At 52.9% G+C, this 18,106-nt stretch overlaps 1 protein-coding gene across 1 annotated transcript; it reads left to right on the top strand.

Annotated features, from left to right (window-relative positions):
• Positions 1 to 49: 49 nt before the first annotated feature.
• SNAP29 (synaptosome associated protein 29) lies at positions 50 to 9,811 on the top strand. Its single transcript, XM_043490175.1, has 5 exons — positions 50 to 464; positions 5,022 to 5,218; positions 6,227 to 6,312; positions 7,565 to 7,663; positions 8,725 to 9,811. The coding sequence occupies exons 1-5, from the start codon at positions 228 to 230 to the stop codon at positions 8,880 to 8,882; spliced, it is 777 nt and encodes a 258-aa protein (XP_043346110.1). The 5' UTR covers positions 50 to 227; the 3' UTR covers positions 8,883 to 9,811.
• The last annotated feature ends 8,295 nt before the right edge of the window (positions 9,812 to 18,106 follow it).

Genomic DNA, 18,106 nt, shown 5'->3' with positions numbered 1-18,106 from the left:
GGCGTGAACCTCCCCGCCGCGGGGCACGATGGTCGATTCCGGGGGCGGGGCCTCCGCGCGCCACAGGCGGAAGCAGCTCGCGAGGCTCTTGAGGCAGGCTGGCGGACGCTTCCTCAGGCCTTCGGCGAGGTGGCGGCGGCGGCGTCTTCTTCCCCGCGACTCAAGCGTTCACCTCGCCTCGACCGCACCAGACTCCTCCCGCCCGTCCCGGGCCGAGCGCCGGCGCCATGTCAGCCTACCCACGGAGCTACAACCCGTTCGACGAGGACGCGGAGGACGAGGACGCCCGGCCGGCGCCGTGGTCGGACAGCCGCGACCTCGCGGACGGGCCCGGCGCGCCCACCGACCGGCAGCAGGCCCTGCGGCAGGAGGCTCTGCGCCGGGCCGAGGCCACGGCCGCCAGCACCGGCAGGTCCCTGTCGCTCATGTACGAGTCCGAGAAGATCGGGGTCGCCTCCGCCGAGGTGAGTGCGCTGTCTCCGGCGGTGCGGGAGCTCGCCCGGTCAGCCAGGACGGGTCGTGAGCTCTGGTGACTGGACGGTCGGTAACAGTCTGTCAGCGACGGTAAGAGACGCTGTCTTCACGCCCGTAGGGGCAGTTTGCTCCCGGCGATCTCTGGAGTTTAGTCCGCTGGAGTGTTGTTGTTTTTTCCTACTTGTTGCCGAGAGGCATGTCCACGCTGTCAGGTTCAGGTAAGTAGAGACTCTGGACAGCAGAGCCCGGGTTAGGGACGTGGAGTGTCTGTTCCTTTTACACGTCTCCTGGGCAGAGGCCGGGGCCCGAGGGCTTCAGCCCTTCCTCCTGCGCCTATGGTGTCAAGCATCCGAGGAGATGGGTCTTTGGGTTCTTTCTGGCACCGAGCGCCTCTCCAGCTCGCCGGAAGGGGAGCAGAGGGGTCTTGTCTGCCTGGATGCTGCTGAGTGCCCCAGAGTCCGAGTCGGGTCGAGTCTCCAGGCCCTTAGGTTTCCTTGCCCATCCCAGCCAAGACGTCCTAGCCATACAGGTGCGGTCTGTGACTCTCAGCGGCACCAACTCACCTGTCCTCCTCCTCCGCATCCATAGGTGGTTTCAGAGGTGTTAGGACCTTGGGTGAGAGCTGTTGTTTCTTAGCCACTGCAGTTCTCGCCCCAGCCCACTAATGAAACGCTGAGATTGGGCCTTATTTTTAAATGTTCTTAAGAATGTAATAACAGAAAAGTTACTGCTATATCAGCTAAAAATAATTAACTTTAAGCATTTGTAGCTCATTGTTTTTCTCACTGCGTCTCTTCATAATTTTCTCTTTTGGCACACTTCCCTCAGAGCTGGTCACTTGCAGTCTCTTAGGATTTTGAGGTCCATCCCAGCATTCTCCCACTGCCACTTCCTGTTGCCATATCCTTAAATGGCCCATCCTGCCTGTCTTTAGCCTCGCTAAGGGAGTTTATCTTGTGTTTGTTGGATTCCTATGTTGGAATCTAAATAGAAGGTGTTGACTTACATTTGGGAGGATTCCCTGAGGTCTTAGGGCCCAGGTGGAAGGGTCGCATGGTTAAAGGGCCCAGGCCCAAGAATGTCAACAGAGAACTGTTTAAAAAGGCCTCTCTGACAACTAAGAACAGGTGAAGTAGGAAGCCAGAGGAACAAGAAGAATACCGAAGCAGAGGAGACCTTGGAATCTGACTTCTATGGCTCAGGTGTAGATGAGAGGAGGAGGGACGTTCCTGAGGGAGAGAGGAGCCAAGTTGCACACTGGCCAGGCCCTGCAGCTCCAGGGCTCCTGAGCAGGGAAGTGCTGCCCAGGAAGCTTCCAGGAAAGGGCCTGGAGGAGGAGCTTGGGACCTGGTGCAGTCAGAGGGAAGGTCGGGAGTGCCAAAAACACAGGGACTGTGGGGACAGGCCCCATGCCACCCCCCAGGGTCCTTCTCTCCAATGATGGGGACCATGAGAGCAACGACAGGGCAGCTCCTCAGGCCGTGAGGCTTGACCTGGCCAAGCCAGGTTTTGTCCAAGAGGTGCAGCGTGATGGGGACTGGGCAGGTGCCAGGCTCTGCCATCATGTTATCACACACTGACACTGCCCAGGGCTGAATCAGTTCTCATTCATCAGCTCTCGGAAGCAGGACTGGTCAGCACCCCCACCCCACCCCACCCCACCCCACCCCATACTCTCCAAGTGTTCTAAATCTCTCTCATCACTCTTTTCTTTTCCTGGGAGGTGGGGTGAGCTCTGTCCCAGCTGATCCAAGTCACCTGATCCACTAACCTCCCGACTCAGATGGGAACCCACCACATACCCAGCACTGAGACATGTCACAACAGGACACAATTTTTGAAGGGTTGAGACTTGACTTTTTTAGGTCAGGAAGGTCATAATTAAGGCCCAGTGTGCCAGCAGCGGGAAAGTCACTCAGGTCACCTCTCAAGGGAGAGCTGCCCTTCTCGTGAGAAACCTGCAGGGGTCACCTCTCAGGGAGGCGATCACCTCGGGTCCTGACCCCAGAGGACTGAGGCAAAGTGGGCCGGCCTGAGGAGCACCGTCCAGAACCACAGAGACTTGTGGGCCACCCGGCTCTCTCCTTCACAGGCACGCTTTGTTTCTTCTCTTTTCCTGAGTTTTAATTTCTGTGACAATAATCCAGTCATAGCCTTCAAAGCAGAGGACATGTGGAAGGCTGCAAAGGCTCCTCCCACCCCGCCTCCCCGCTCCCAGCCACTTACTTCTGCCCCTTCTGTGTCCCTGTGGAGGGATTCTATGTGTGAAGATACACTTGTCATCATTTCCCTTTTTTTTCTTTTTTAATTTTAACTTGAGCAGAAGTGTTCTGTATGTGCTAGATGGCACATTGTTTAGCAGGGTGGAGGGCATTTCCCTAGCAACGTGAGACCTGCTGCTTTTCCCACCCTGCCGCCTGTAGAATCTTAGTTCCCCACCAGGGATCAAACCCAGACCCAACAGTGGAAGCACAGGGTCCTAACCACTGAATCGCCAGGGAATTCCCGCACTCTCTGTACTCTGGGCTGTGTCGTGGTCCCTCTAGTGGATGACCTGTGTCTCTGCAGCCAGTCTCCTGATGCCGGGCCTTTGCCTGTTTGTGTCCCATGTGGACACAGTCTTTGTGAGCCCTTTCACCACCCTGGCCAGGGAGACTGCCTGCCCCGCTCTGGCCACTGACGTTTTGTGGGGCCCGGGTCTCAGTTCACGTTGATGGTCTGAGTCCATCAACAAACGTTGGACCAGGGCCTGAGTGGCCAGCATGGTAGCATCGGCAGAAAGGGAGTTGGGGAGAGGCCTGCAGGAGACCATGTGCAGATGTGGAGCTGGGCCACTGAGAGCATCACGGCCAACACCCCGCTGAGAGCATCCTGGCGCAGCCAGCACACCTGCACACAGTCTCCTGCAGGCCCCTCCCCTCGGTGGTGTCTCTCCACACTCGACAGTCACCAAAGCCCCACTGGGCGTTCGACTCAGAGAGGTGGGCCCAGGAGAACACCTTTCTAGTCTGGGAACAGAGGCCATCTCTGCTGTCTGTCTTGGGGGCTCCATGACTTAGAGGACTCCCTCATCCTCTGGGCAGACCCTCCCACTCTCCAGGTGAGGGCGATCCTAACCAGAGGCTCCCCTCCAAGGGAGCCTGGGCTGGTTCTGATGTGGCCAGAGTTCTTCGCACAGGCCTGTCCTGAAGCAGAAGCTGATGGAGAGTGGCAGACAGCTGCTCAGCTGGGTGATTCCCAGTTGGTTTCTGACTGTGGAGGAGGAACTGTGTCGTGCTCAGCTTTCTGCTCCCACACTTGCCAGCATAGTGGCCCTCCATGTAATAGGTACTTCCTAAATAGCTGGCAGGTGAGCAGGTGACCCAGCTCTGGGGGGAGGGATGCAGGAAAAAGGATGACCTGAGCCCTGTGGCTCTGGAGGAAGTAGATCTCTTCTGGATTTATTACTTTGTTGATTTTTTTTTTTTTTTAATACACTATTGATGATCGAGTTGAAAAGTTTTAGGATCAGGGAGGGACTTCCCTGGCGGTCCAGTGGTTAAGACTCCTCACTTCCACTGCAGGGGGCGCGGGCTTGATCCCTGGTGAGGGAACTAAGATCCCGTGTGCAGCGTGGTGCGGCTAAAAGAAAGAAAAGTTCCAGGGTCAAACTTGCTGGCTCCCTAGCCATAAGGAGGCCCCTTGTGTGGCCAGGTTGTCATTGTCCCAGCAGGTCGTACATCACACGCCAGTACCATAGCAGCCGGCCGTGTCTGCTCCTCCTTCCTGGAATGTCCACTCGTGGCCTCCATGGCATCCAGGGGGACCTTGCTTTGCTGGGCAGGTGATGCACTTGGGAAGCCGAGGGGCTGTCTGCTCTCCAGAGGCCATGTTGGGTGTCCTGAAGACCACCCTCAGGTTTAATGTTCCCCTGGAAGGACTTATAGAATCGGCTGAGCTGTTATCCTTGCCACTGTAGTTTGTTACAGCAGAAGGGTGCAGGTCAGCATCACCCAGAGGACAGGCTGGTAGGCAGAGTCTGGGAGAGCCAGCACAGGCTCCATCCGTGCTCTCCCCGAGGAGCTGTGCGCAGCCAGCACTTCCTGGGGCGACGTGCGTCCTCCCCTGGCTCAGCTGCCCACCTGGCCTCTCCAGATGTTGCGCCGTGTGGCTCAAGGCCCCACTGTAACCACGTTGCCTGCACAAACTGTCGGGCTGGCCTGAGGACTCAGGGACGTCAGGTCACTCTTCAGGGTGGTCCAGGGCACAGGGCCAGACAGGGCCTTCCTGGGGAACACGCGGTGTAGGCAGCCAGGCCTGCTGAACTAGCCGCCCATTGCCCCCCCATCAGCCCCAGCATCCCGCACACAGCAGGGGGCAGCAGCCTGATGCCTATGCCCTGGTGATTCTTAGCCACCTAGGAGGACTGACTCCTGCTTCTGCTGGGACAGAGTCCCGAGTCTGTGTGTGTTCCCCAGTATGCTGGCCAAGGGTTTAGGGAGGGCCTGCCTCTGCGGGTGACAGGGGGCTAAAGGGGGTGCAACACTGGGCCATCTCATCCTCCCCAGGAGCTCGTGCGCCAGCGAGGGGCCTTGGAGCGCACGGAGAAGATGGTGGACAAGATGGAGCAGGACCTGAAGACCAGCCAGAAGCACATCAACTCCATCAAGAGTGTGTTCGGGGGGCTCGTCAATTACTTCAGGTCCAAACCCGCGGAGACCCTGCCTGCGCAGAATGGCATGCTCGCCCCCCAGCCCAGTGGCAGGTGAGCAGGCGCCTGGCCAGCCAGCGAGAAGCAGCAGAAGGGGGTTTGGTGCGAGTGGACAAGGCGTTCAGACCACTTCTTGTGCCTTAAAGGGCCCTAGGGACCCTGAAAGTCACCCACCGGGAGGCATTTGTCCTGAGGCACGTTGAAACAAGTGTTCTGCGCTACTCCTGAGAGTGCGGACCCGACCGCCGTCCAGTCTGCCTACTGTGCATGAATTGGGTCCCTCTAAACTCCTACTCCCAGTGGTTTGAAAGAGAATGTTCATTCTAACCAGTGTCGAGGTGACTTGCTTTCCAGCATTGTTGCTTTAAAAAGCCTTCACGTCAAATTTTCCCATGCCTAATCCAAGTTGCCCATTGATTATCACTTTAAAATTAAAGATTATCTGCTTCAAATTTTGGCTAGAGATATGATAAAATCACATGTGCAATGTTGGCAGACATATAAATGTCAGGTACTCAAACATAAAAGAATTGAGTTTCTGCTAAAACAAGTGATCTGTTGTTTCTATGTCAGGTTATTAGCTCTTTTATCATAAAAACAATTTCGCCATGATACAGAAAATCTACACCCTGCCTACTGTAACACAAAACTTTTAGGTTGCTCTGCTTACTCAGTGTTTTCATAGTTGGCATCAGGACATCCAGGCTACCCTGGTTCCTCAGTGGTAAGGAATCTGCCTGCCAATGCAGGTGGTGCCAGAGACGCAGGTTCAGTTCCAGCATTGGGAAGATCCCCTGGAGGAGGAAATGGCAACCCACTCCAGCATTCTTGCCTGGAGAATCCCATGGACAGAGGAGCCTGGCAGGCTGCAGTCAGTGTGGTTGCAAAGAGTCGGAGCGACTGAGCAACTCGACAACGACAATCAGACCGCTCATTTGTAGTTTGGTCAGAGGAGGCGTTTGCCTTTCTCACACGGGCGCTGCTGGGAAGACTGATTGCATCATCACAGGTGGTTCTTCTTTCCTCTGAAAGTTTTCTTTTTCTCTTAACTTTTATCTAAAGGTTGAAAGAGGCCATCAGCTCCAGTAAAGAGCAGGAGGCACAGTACCAGGCCAGCCACCCGAACCTCAGGAAGCTCCAGGACTCAGGTTTTCAGGGACACCTTGGGCCAGGGTGGGGTGGCAGGGCCCAGCGGCTCTCTCGGGGAGCTGGGAGTGGGCATTATTGCAGGGTTTGGCCCCTTCCCCCATGGAGAGAGCGATAAGGAAGTGGGAGCCTGGCCCGAGCAGCTCCCAGCTTTTCCGGCGGAGAAGCACCTTTGCTGAGTAGGCTGTGACCCCCAGGATGCCCTCGACCTAATGTCCAGGCCCCTGGAATATTCTGGGTCATGTGGCAAAGGGGGCAGTGTGGTTGCCAAGTGGCTGGCCTCGTCGAGGGGAGTTGTCCTGGTTTTCCGACTGGACGCAGTGAAATCATAGAGGTTCTTTGCTCGTGGGAAGGGGGCAGAGGAGAGAGTGACGGCCCTCAGGACTGACTTCCCAGGGCTGGGTGGGGCCAGGAGTCATTTCCCCTCCAGAGCCTGCAGGAGCACCGACCCTGCTGACACCTGGGTCTGAGCCCAGGGAGGCCTGGCTTGGACATCCACCGTCCAGAACCGAGCTCGGCTTGTGGTCGTTTGTTGGGGCGGCTAACGCAGCCCATGAGGCCCAGCCACTGGGCGAGGAGTACAGGATGGAAGGTGTTTTGTGTCAGATCGCCCCATTAATGTCAAATGACAGGCCCAGAAACGTCCCTTGTCTCAAGAGGAGCTGAGGCCTCCTGGGGGCTCCTATGCACCCCAGAGAGCCAGGCGTGTCAGACGCAACCAATCTGCAGGGTCTGGCAGAGGAGGGACCAGAGGGCGTCTAGGAGGTGAGAGCCTTGGAGGAAGCGGGTGAACACTCTGCCCCCAAGCAAAGAGAGACCATGAGTCTAGCGAGAGCTGGCCCCCGGAGACAGAGCCTGAGGGCCAGGGCTTTTCCGTGTGTGCTCAGAAGCAGGTTTAGAGAAGGCTTCCTGGGAGCAGACGTGTGTTATTAATATTTCTTCTCCCACAGCCTGCTCGGGTTTGCACGGTGGGCACTCCATTGTACATCGTTACCTGTACTAAGCTCTTTGCTGAGCTTGAGGGCCAGGGTCTGACCAGACCACCCTTACCTGGGGGTCTGTGATCTCAGAAGGGCTGCCCCAAGGAAGCATCACCTTCCCCCACCTTCCTCATCCCCACCCGGCTCTCTCAGTGACCTCAGACCTGACCGCCTTAGGCCTTCCACCGATTGTCCATATTAAGATGAGTTTTATGAGGCGACTCTTCAAGGGTTGTCCGTTAACCATCCTCCCTGTGTCTCTTTATCAACCCAGACTCCGTCCCTGGAGGAGCTTGTTCAGCTCTGAGCTCCGAGGACTACCCACGGAACCCGCATCTTCGCGCCTGTCACCAGAGGATCGACAGCAACCTCGGTGAGCCCAGAGTGCCACCGCCTCCGCACTCACCTGTGCCGAGCCCCCGGGGTCTGCCCCCCACCCCACCCCACGGCTGCACGGCTCCCAGACCCTCACCCCTTCTAGGGTCTGCCCGCCTGCCTCCGTCCCCACCTCTGGGCGGTGACAGCAGCAGGGACAGGGCCTGGGCTCTGCCCGCCCCCCTTCACCCGGCCCCACGCCCACCTGCTTTAGTTACCTTTTATCTGTAACTTAGTGAAGAGGCTACAGAGCACCCTCTTCTGTTTCCCCCGCTCTTTCCTGGTGAAAGGGCAGAGAGCAGCTCTGGGTGTGTCCCCCACTCGCTGTACGCGTGCTCACACTTGCACTCCTGTAGGCACACAAATGCACACACTCGCACACATATCTGCAGGCAAACACGTGCACACGCTTGCACATACAGTCACAAAACTCATGAAGGAGCTTTACCTTCACCCGGACAGTCAGTCGGGTCAGGACGCCCCTCCGCGGTTGGCACAGCCGCGGGGACCCCAGGGCCCTCTCTGGCCCCGCCCCGCTCACGGTCAGCGCTCTGTGCCACTCTGCTGACAAAGCCCTTTGTGTGCTCGAGGCCGACCGTGACCTGATGGGCACCTTTCCACTTAAGACGAATTGAGACTGGTTTTTACCACTTTTTGTGACAGAAAGGAAATACCTATTAAAAAGAGGAGTAAAGCCTGAGGTATGTCTCAGACATGCTTCCAGGCGGGGACCTCCTGTGTGCGGCTCTGCATCTGTGCTTGACCCGCCGTCAGGTTTAAACTCAGCTGGAAGTTGTGTGGCCCTGTGTGAATTTCTAGAGGAAACACCATGTCCATGTACGGACAGTGGGTCTCCTGGTGGGGGTCAGGAGCAGGGGTTTTCCAGCGACCACTTATTGCTTCTTCACTCGCACCAGTGTATGTTGGAACCTGTAACCATTGCCCTGGCACCTGACCATCTCCCAGGAAGAGGGGCCGGTGACCACAGAGGGGCATCTGGGGTGCAGGTCCCGACGCCCTGACTTGGCTCAGGCCTGCGCATACCCTCCTGTCCCACAGATGAGCTGTCCATGGGTCTGGGCCGGCTGAAGGACATCGCGCTGGGAATACAGACGGAGATTGACGAGCAGGACGACATCCTTGACCGCCTCACGAGCAAGGTGGACAAGCTGGACGCCAGCATCACCAGCACCGAGAGGAGAGTGCGGCAGCTCTGAGGCGGTGGCGGACTGCTGGCCCACTGCAGCGAAGGGATTTCACAGGTCTTTTAAACTCCCGAGAAACTTCACTTACTACTTCAAAATGTGATTTAACATGTGTTTGCAGATGTTGTAACAGTGTGGGTTTCGCAAGATTTTGTTTAGAGCACACGGGCCCCCCCTTCCCTCAGGATCCTGACCAGAGAGCTATGGGCCGGGCGGCGGGCAGGCCAGCCAGAGTCTCCACGTGATGTGTGTCCCCCAGGCCGCCCACGGCAGAGCGCCAAGGGCCGCGAGACTCCAGGTTGCAGACGCTCCCCCGCCATGAGCCCATCGTGATGCTCTGAGCCCCAGGAGAGGCCCAGCGGCAAGTTCGGGGTGGAGGGGATGGGCGTCCTCGCTGTTTCATGGACAGACACCACCTCCTCCCCTCCTGTCCCCTGAACTCAGCAGGTGTTTGATTTCAGGAGGAGAAGGGAGTTCAGACCCGCCCTGCTCCCTGTGACGCCTGGAAACACACAGGGAGCAGGTGAGCCTGGGAGCGGGCTCAGGAACCGCTTCGACCCTGGCCCCAGGCTGCGTGGCTGGCCGGCCCCGAGCACACACGGGGCAGCCCCAGAGGTGCTCCGCCGAGCTCCCCGCCCTCGGGTCCCCTGGACCAGGCCCCCACGCAGCAGTGTGACTCCGTGCCTGGGGTCCCCGGCCCGTCCAGGATGCCCACCCTCTCTCCTTGCGCTGCTGGCCACACGCCTTGACTCATCACTTGGTTGTCTGCCCCCCAGTTTTAGGACTGGAATCCGCACAAGACAGGCTGTGCCTAGAAGCATTGGCTTTTTAAAAGCCCAGAGGTTATTCTAACCGGCCTAACATGTTCTCGCTTCTCATTTTATTAAAGAAGAAGAAGAATCATTTAAAAGCACTAATTAAAATTGATTTCTGAACTTAAATGATTTTGTGTTGGTACCTCCAACAAAATAATGGAAGGCACAAGGTCTTTTTAAACACAAATTGTTTAAAATGTTTTGAAGACAGTGAAAGGGACTGATTTTGATAAGACAGTGTTAGGTCAGAAACAGTGCCTTTCATCTTGAAACCTGGCCTGACAGTGACCTTACCGCTTAGGTTCAGTCACATATAAACCAAGCCCCTTAAAGCACACAGACAGACCTGGAGGTCTGCCAGGGGCTGCAGCGAGGCCTCAGCACTTCGTAGTAGTTTCTATATAAAAGTTCCACCCCTGACGCCCGCCCTTCCTAAAAACACTGGCCACCTCCGAGGGTGACCACCTCTGCAAGTAGACAAGCTGTCATGTTGCAGGCGCCTCGGGAGGCTGACCCACATCACTGTATCACTGGGAAAGTCCATGACGCAGTGGATGGTGACCCCATCCACGTCTGCTAACCTCCAGCGCGTCGTGGTCATTCTCCTGGTAACTGGAAAAAGGAAAAATGTTAAACATCCTCTCAGCCCACACTGAACCCATTCAGGGCGCCTCCAAGCAAAAAGGCTGCTCGGAAGCGTGACTGCAGCACCCAGCACCAGCCCTGGGTTTTCCTCCCCAGCGCCTTCCCCCGCGGGTGTTGGGGTAACTTCCCGCTCATCACTCTCGACTATGGGCCCTTGGAGGTGAGTCGGCACACCCGGACCCAAGCTTCTGCGATGGCTCAGTAAACACGCAGAGGCCACTGCCAAACACTCAGCCTGCCTCTCGCATCATGGGGTTCTCAACTGTACTGACTCAAGGCAACGTAGCACCTTTGTGAGGCCGCTCTCCCCTGCCCCTGCCTTTTACCCCAAGCTGTGGAGGGAGGGTTGGCCTCACTCTTCTGGAAACGTCCCCCCCACACACACGGCCCGTGTGTCTGGTTCTGTTCTGGTTCGAGTCCCTTATTCTGAGGCCTGAGCCTCGTGCCCACCGAGGGCCAGTGGCTGCTGCTCCGCCAGCCGGCAGAGCCGCTCGCGTTCCTGAAGAGCAGAGGAGGACCTCGGGGGCCTCCGGAATCCGCACGTGTCGGGACACGCGGAGGTTGAGAAGAAGTCAAGTCTGCCCTCTGGACACATGTGTCGGGAGACACGGGGTGCTGGGCCGGGGCCTCTGCCTTGCCACAAGGGGTCCGAAAGACAGATGTGGATTTCCACAGTCCATCTGGAAACACACCGTGCCTTCCGAAGAGCGGCTTTCCTGACTCGCTGGCTCCACGTCACGCGTGCTCCAGACTTAGAGGCAGTCTCCTCCAGGGCGGCATTCTGACCCTGGTCTGTAGTGGCTTCTGGGCATCTTTTCTGCGTCCTGTGGCCCAGGAGACTGCACTTAGCGTGGACGGCAAGAGGGAAAGTGTGTCTTTGTCTCGCTTTCTCTGAGTTCTCTTTGTGAATAACGTGATTCTAAGCGTACACTACACCTGTTTAGTGGAAATCTTATAGTTTGCCTCCGTGAACCTTTTCTGCAGAGTTGACGTTACTGGTGTTGTTAAGTGTCTCCCGCTCTGATGAGTGAAATGTCTCGAGTACAAATGACGAGCGAGTCATTCAAAGCGCGCCCGAGCGGGGCTCCTGCTCACAGTCTGTGTCAGAGCAGCTCCCGGGCTTCATGCCTTCAACTCAAAAAATGACCATAGTCCTTGAAATAAAATGTGATTTTTTTAATCAGACTCTGCCTCCTGTGGTGGGGACTGGGGGCGGGGGGTGGGGGGTGATTTCTTGATGGTCCAGTGGTTAAGAATCCACCTTCCAGTGCAGGGGACGCAGGTTCCATCCCAGGTCGGGAAACTAAGATTCATACCATGTGGCCAAACATAAGGGGAAAAAGAAGTCGCTGAGAGTATAAATCGTAAAAGTTCTCATCAGAAGAAAAAAATGGAGGGTGGAGAGGGGGATAAATTGAGAGAAGGGATTAAAAAAATAATAATAATTGAAGGACTTCCCCATAGCTAAGACTACTCCCAATGGAGGGGGCCTGGGATCAAATGATCCCTGACAGGGAACTAGATCCCACATGCTGCAAATAAAGATCTCACCTGCTGCAGCTAAGACCAGGTGCAGCCAAATAATAAATACTTTCTTTTTAAAGGAAAACTGGATGAAGTGATGGATGTTAACCAAATTTATCATGGTGATTATTTTACAATATATGCATATATCTAAACAGTATGCTGTATGCCTGAAACTTACAGGGTTATATGTCAACTATACCTCAGTTTGAAAGCATCAGTTCTTCAGCACTCAGTCTTCTTTATGGTCCAACTTTTGAACTGTGGTATTGGACAAGACTTGAGAGTCCCCTGGATAGCAGGGAGATCAAACCCATCAATCCTGAAGGAAACCAACCCTGAGTGTTCATTGAAAGGACTGATGCTGAAGCTGAAGCTCCAGTGCTTTGACCACCTGGTGTGAAGAGCCGACTCATTGGAAACGACCCGGATGCTGGGAAAGATTGAAGGCAGGAGAACGGGGTGGCAGAGGGTGAGATGGTTGGAAGGCATCACTGACTCAGTGGACATGAATGTGAGCAAACTCTCGAAGACAGTGAAGGAAGGGAATTCCTGGCATCCTGCAGTCCAAGGGGTCACACAGAGTAGGGAGTGACTGAGCAATTGAACAATACCTTGGTTAAACTCGGGCAGGGGGAGTAAAATTCTTCCACCGCTGAAAACCCATCCTCTCCCTGCAGGAAGGCAGGCTACTGGAGAAACCAGGTTAAAATCAGAAGCTTCTCTTTCAGAAGCTTTGTTGTTCTCTAGACTGAGCACTGCCAGGCAGGGCTGTGTGTTTTCACCTTTGACCCCATGACGGGTGACTGTGGCCACGTAGCTATCAGCTGTAGGATGAAGTCAAAAGCTGAAGGTATTTAGACCAAGAAAATCAAAGAAGCAAACCCAGTGTCTGGACACCCTGGCTCTTTTTTTCGCTGCACTGGGTCTTAGTTGTGGCATGTGGGAGCTAGTTCCCAGACCAGGAATCGATCCTGGGCCCCCTACATCAGGAGCAGGAGTCCTAGCCAGTGGACCACCAGGGAAGTCCTCATCCTGGCTCTTGAGCTGCCTGACTCCAGACCTCGTGTTATGGGGAATGACAGGTACCCTTACTGCTTCGACTATTTTGAATCAGGGTTTCTAATCCTCGGGGCAGAAAGCTGGCCTAGGAAAGATGGTTACACCGTGAGTCCGTGGTGAGTAAACCCTCCTAAGATCGCTGAGTCACTCTAGTGCTGCAGGAATGGGCGGATCCGATTGCCTGATCGCAGGAGGGCTGAATCATCACTGCAGTTAATAGACTTTGCTCTAAGAGTGGAGAGGATCTTGGGCGATCCCTGAGTTTAAACAGAAACAGTCTTCCACCTTCCCTGGTGGCTCAGTGGTAAAGAATCCTCCTGCCAATGCAGGAGACATGGACCAATCCCTGATCTGAGAAGATCCCACAAGTCGTGGAGCAGCTAAGCTCCCGTGCACCGCAAGTATTGATCCTGTGCTCTGGAGGCCCTGAGCCAAAACGACTGAAGCCCATGGGCCCTAGAGCAACCACCACCAAGCCATTTTCTGGCTTCTCAACAAGAGAAGCCACCGCAATGAGCAGCCGGAGCCCTGCAGCTAGAGAAGAAGCCTGCACGGTGACGAAGACCCAGCACAGCCAGAAACTACATTACATTTTCTTAAAGTCTTCATTTTCAGAACAAGGAGGTCCATGTGCGTGCCAAGTCACTTCACTCGTGTCCAGCTCTTTGCGACCCCATGGGGAACTGCCTTTATGACGTGTAGGAACCCGAAATGTGTACAGAGGGTCCTGAGGAGGAAGTGTTCGCGCTTTCTGACTGGCTTTTGAGGTTTTCATTTTGTGTGAGGAAAGGGGAACTCGGGATTGCAATTTTCTGTCCACCACTGACATTAAAATGATGTTCCCTGAGGCCTCCCTGGTGGTCCAGGGATTACCACTCGGCCCTTGCCCTGCGGAGGGCCTGGGTTCAGTCCCTGGTCAGGGAACTAAGAGCCCTATGAGTTGTGTAGCTCGGCCGATAAAATAGAATGAAATGACAGGGCAAAACAGTGCTTGTATGTGAAATGTATACTTCGACAAAGTCATTCTGACAATAACTAATATTGTTTTGAATCAAAAGGAATGTTAAGCTGGTTTATACACTTCCTGTGCTGTCGAAGTTAGAACAAGAAGCAAGATCTCATTCCCACACAGATTTGCATCAGAGGTATTTTCTGAGCTGTAACTACAGTTCCAGCAGAATTTTTCGGACCTTGATGTCAAGCGCAATGGAAACTTCCATATTTCAAAATCTATTTAATTGGGCAATTCAGGAGTTCCCACCCAACTTCAATTGAAGATGATTAATCTGCAATGTATTCATAACAACAAGCTAAAAGGCAAATGTCCAAAGAAGAATCTCAGAGAATTCTATACATACCATCCCACAGTCTGGCTTCCCTGGTGCCTCCACACGGTAAAGAATCTGCCAGCAACGCAGGAGACCTGGGTTCAATCTCTGGTCAGGAAGATCCCCTGGAGAAGGGAATGGCTACTCACTCCAGTATTCTTGCCTGGAGAATCCCATGGCCAGAAGAGCCTGACAGGCTGCAGTCCATGGGGTCGCAGAGAGTTGGAGAGGACTGAGCAACTAATTCTTTCACTTTCATCCCACAGTGAACATGCTCAATTAAAACCATGCAGTATCGGCAGTACCATCTGGGTGCAAGACATTTTCAAAGACGAATCAGAGCCTAATTACATATAACTCAGCACTGGCAGCTCAACACGTCAACGTTAGGGGACACTGACATTGAAACCCAAGGAAGTGAAACATTATCCCAAATGAATTCCATTATTCTCCCTAGTATACTTGGATGATGAAACATCTACACTCGACTACTATGATATTTTGAACTTCCTTTTAAAAAATTGCAGAAAAATTTTCTCATTAGGCAAGACAATGTTCCAGATTGATAAAAACAGGGGGTGCAGATCCCCTGAAGTGTTAAGATGCTCCCATTTTCCATTGTCTACCGGAGCCGGGGAGGGGGAGCAGGAGGCTGGAGCAAGATTACGTACTGTTTCTTGATTTTCCTCTTTGTCCTGCAAAGCCTTAGATATTTACACTCTGGATCCTGAGAGGAAAATTTGGGGATGCCCGGTCTAAAGTGTTGCAAAGCAGTGACTGAGAAGGAATGAGAGAGGGAATCAGTGTGCCTCTAGGGCATTTCACGAAAGGCACTCCAGAATGCTCTGAAATCAAGAGAAACAAGACAAGCTGCCTTTCGGCTCAAGTGACAAGAAAGTGGACTTAAAAAAAATAATTTACCTACATGGCTGTGTCGAGTCTAAGTTGCAGCTCACGGGATCTACATTATGGTATGCGAACACTTGGTTGTGGTCCACAGAATCTTAGTTCCCTGACCAGGGATCAATCCTGGGCCCCTGCGTTGGGGGCACAGAGTCTTAGCCACTGGACCACCAGGGAAGTCCGAGAAAATGGATATTTTATAGAAGAGGTGTCAGAGCAATTAACACTAGGTTAGAAAATGCCAGGGGGAACCATGACCAGACTTCAAGACACTGAAGTAAAGTCGGCCACTGTTTTCTAGAGGGGTCGGTAGAGCTTCCAAATACAGCAGCCAAGCCTCCTGCAGAGGTGTCCCCCTGGGAAAGAAGAGATTGGCACATTGATATTTTAAATAGTGCGTCATGGGAAATTATAAAGGGGATGTGGACATTATTTTATTAATATTGCAGTAGCAAACTAATAGGAGGGGGGGAAAGAAAATAACCAATAAGCTCCTCTTTTGTTTTAGGGAGAAAAATTTAGAAATATATGTGAAGCATGGGGGAGTAGTGACGGAGAACTGCAGGGTGAGAGGCAGAGGAGGGTCTCCAAGGTCAAGTCTAATCCAGGCAGTGGTCAGGCAGTGGTCAAGCACTGTTTGTGGAGACCACACCTGAGAACCACCGACTCGATCAAGTCAGCGCGATGAGTGTGCTTGCTGCATCTCCCCCTACATAGTCAGGCCTCTTCTACCCTCAGCATCTTTGCCAGCAAAGAATCTAGGGCAGGAACAAGGGATAGACACTGTTCTTCTGGGTCCTCAGCAAGGCAGCAGTCTGGGAAGACTGTCTGGCCTTAACCATCACTTGCAGTGTTGGACCAGACAGGGGAGAATCAAAAGTCAGTGGGGTGGGGTGGGGGGCTTTCCTTGTGACTCGGTGGGTAAAGAACCTGCCTATCAGTGGAGGAGACATGGGTTGGATCCCTGATCTGGTAAGATCCCACAAGCCATGGCGCAGCTGGGCCTGAGCGGCATTAACCATTGAGCCCTGCCCTCTAGAGCCCTTCCGTGCAGCAGGGGCTGCCTCAACGAGAAGCCTGTGCGCCGCAACTAGAGAAAAACCGGCGCAGCCATGAAGACTCCCTACAGAAAAGGAAAACAAATTATTAAAAAAATAAAATTCAGTGGTGGGGGGACTTCACTGGCGGTCCAGTGGTTAAGACTGTGCTTCCAGCGCAGGAGGTGCAGGTTTGATTCCCGGTTGGGGAACTAAGACCCTGCATGCCTCATGGCAAGGCCAAAAATAGAGAGTTGGCGGTGGGTCCTCAGTACAGAGGCGGCCTCAAGGACAGGAACCCTGGCAAGCTGCTCAAAGAGGCTTGTCAATGCTTTGAGTCTAAACCATAACTATCTTAGGAGACTAAGTACAATGCTATCTGAAAACCTCAGGAAGAGCAAGCTAAAGCAGAATCACAAATCTTAAGTTGCAGCCCATTTTTTAAGCTTCTTGTTGCTTGTCCATTCATTTCCATTTCATTACCTCTTAGTATCTAGGCTGTTTTTGGGGAAAAAAATTTTCAGCTTGTTTCAGCTGTGCTAAGGAAAAATAAGAAACTACTTATTTTTATTGTGAAAAAATCCAAACATATACAAAAGTAGAATAATACAATTAATAGCTTCCCCCGCCCCCCCCCCCCACACACACACATACTTCATGTCTCCAGCTTCAACAACTATCAACAAGGCCATTCTTGGGACTTCCCTGGCAGTCCAGAAGTTAAGACTCCACGCTTCCATGCCTGGTCAGGGAATTCAAATCCCACATGCCCCAGGCTGCAGCTGAAAAAAGAAAGACCATGCTTGTTTCCCCATTATCCAATCCAGACAGTATTCTCCACTGGAGTATTTTGAAACAACAGGAGAGGTATTTTGATTCATCTTTAAGATGAATTTTTTTTTTCTTTTTTTTTAATTTTTTTATAGCATTTTCTTTTTTTTTTTTTTTTAATTTTTTTATTAGTTGGAGGCTAATTGCTTCACAACATTTCAGTGGGTTTTGTCATACATTGATATGAATCAGCCATAGATTTACACTTATTCCCCATCCCGATCCCCCCTCCCATCTCCCTCTCCACCCGATTCCTCTGGGTCTTCCCAGTGCACCAGGCCGGAGCACTTGTCTCATGCATCCCACCTGGGCTGGTGATCTGTTTCACCATAGATAGTATACATGCTGTTCTTTTGAAACATCCCACCCTCACCTTCTCCCACAGAGTTCAAAAGTCTGTTCTGTATTTCTGTGTCTCTTTTTCTGTTTTGCATATAGGGTTATCGTAAGATGAATTTTTAAAGATGGGAACATGGCACTTTTGCAGTAGAATAGTGATGGTATCTGAAATCCAAACTCGGGGACAGATCCACCCTATTCCAAGATTGGCATTCCTTTCCGGTGCTAGAATCAACCTCGGAGGGCCTCAGTTTTCCCATCAGCAAAGCAAGCAAAATGGACTAACTTATAGGCCATAATTGTGTAACAGTGAAATGAGCCCTGGACTTCAAAAGACCTCCCTGAGTGCCTCTTGCAAAGTATACAACTTATGATAACTTCTCTGAGATATAATTTTGTATCTTTGAGATGCTCACTAAACATTTTTTTTTGTATTTAATTTTGTATCTATATGTAAACTTATTGTGATAATCAGTTCATGATGTAAGCAAGTCAAACTATTATGCTGTACACCTTAAACTTATACAGTGCTGTATGTCAATTATATCTCTATAAAACTGGAAGAAAATATTAGAAAATGAAAAAAATATGACAAGGAATGATTCAGTCAACTGGTAAGTCAGGTTAGAATTGGAACCCAAGTCTTCCTCTTCAAATTCTGAGTTTATTCAAATTGTGCCTGAAAGCAACAGGACACGAAAGTCCTTGGAGGGAAGCTGAAAACCTGCTTTGCTGAGTCACAAAAGACACTA

This window comes from Cervus canadensis, chromosome 1, assembly GCF_019320065.1.
Source record: "Cervus canadensis isolate Bull #8, Minnesota chromosome 1, ASM1932006v1, whole genome shotgun sequence".
Classification (NCBI taxonomy): Eukaryota; Metazoa; Chordata; class Mammalia; order Artiodactyla; family Cervidae; genus Cervus; species Cervus canadensis.
This window is presented reverse-complemented; position numbering and strand designations above follow the sequence as displayed.

Coding starts and splice junctions, on each gene's coding strand:
- SNAP29 (XM_043490175.1), top strand. CDS start 228: ATGTCAGCCTACCCACGGAGCTACAACCCGTTCGACGAGGACGCGGAG. Junction 5,219..6,226: donor GCCCCCCAGCCCAGTGGCAG/GTGAGCAGGCGC, acceptor TTTTATCTAAAG/GTTGAAAGAGGCCATCAGCT. Junction 7,664..8,724: donor GAGGATCGACAGCAACCTCG/GTGAGCCCAGAG, acceptor CCTGTCCCACAG/ATGAGCTGTCCATGGGTCTG.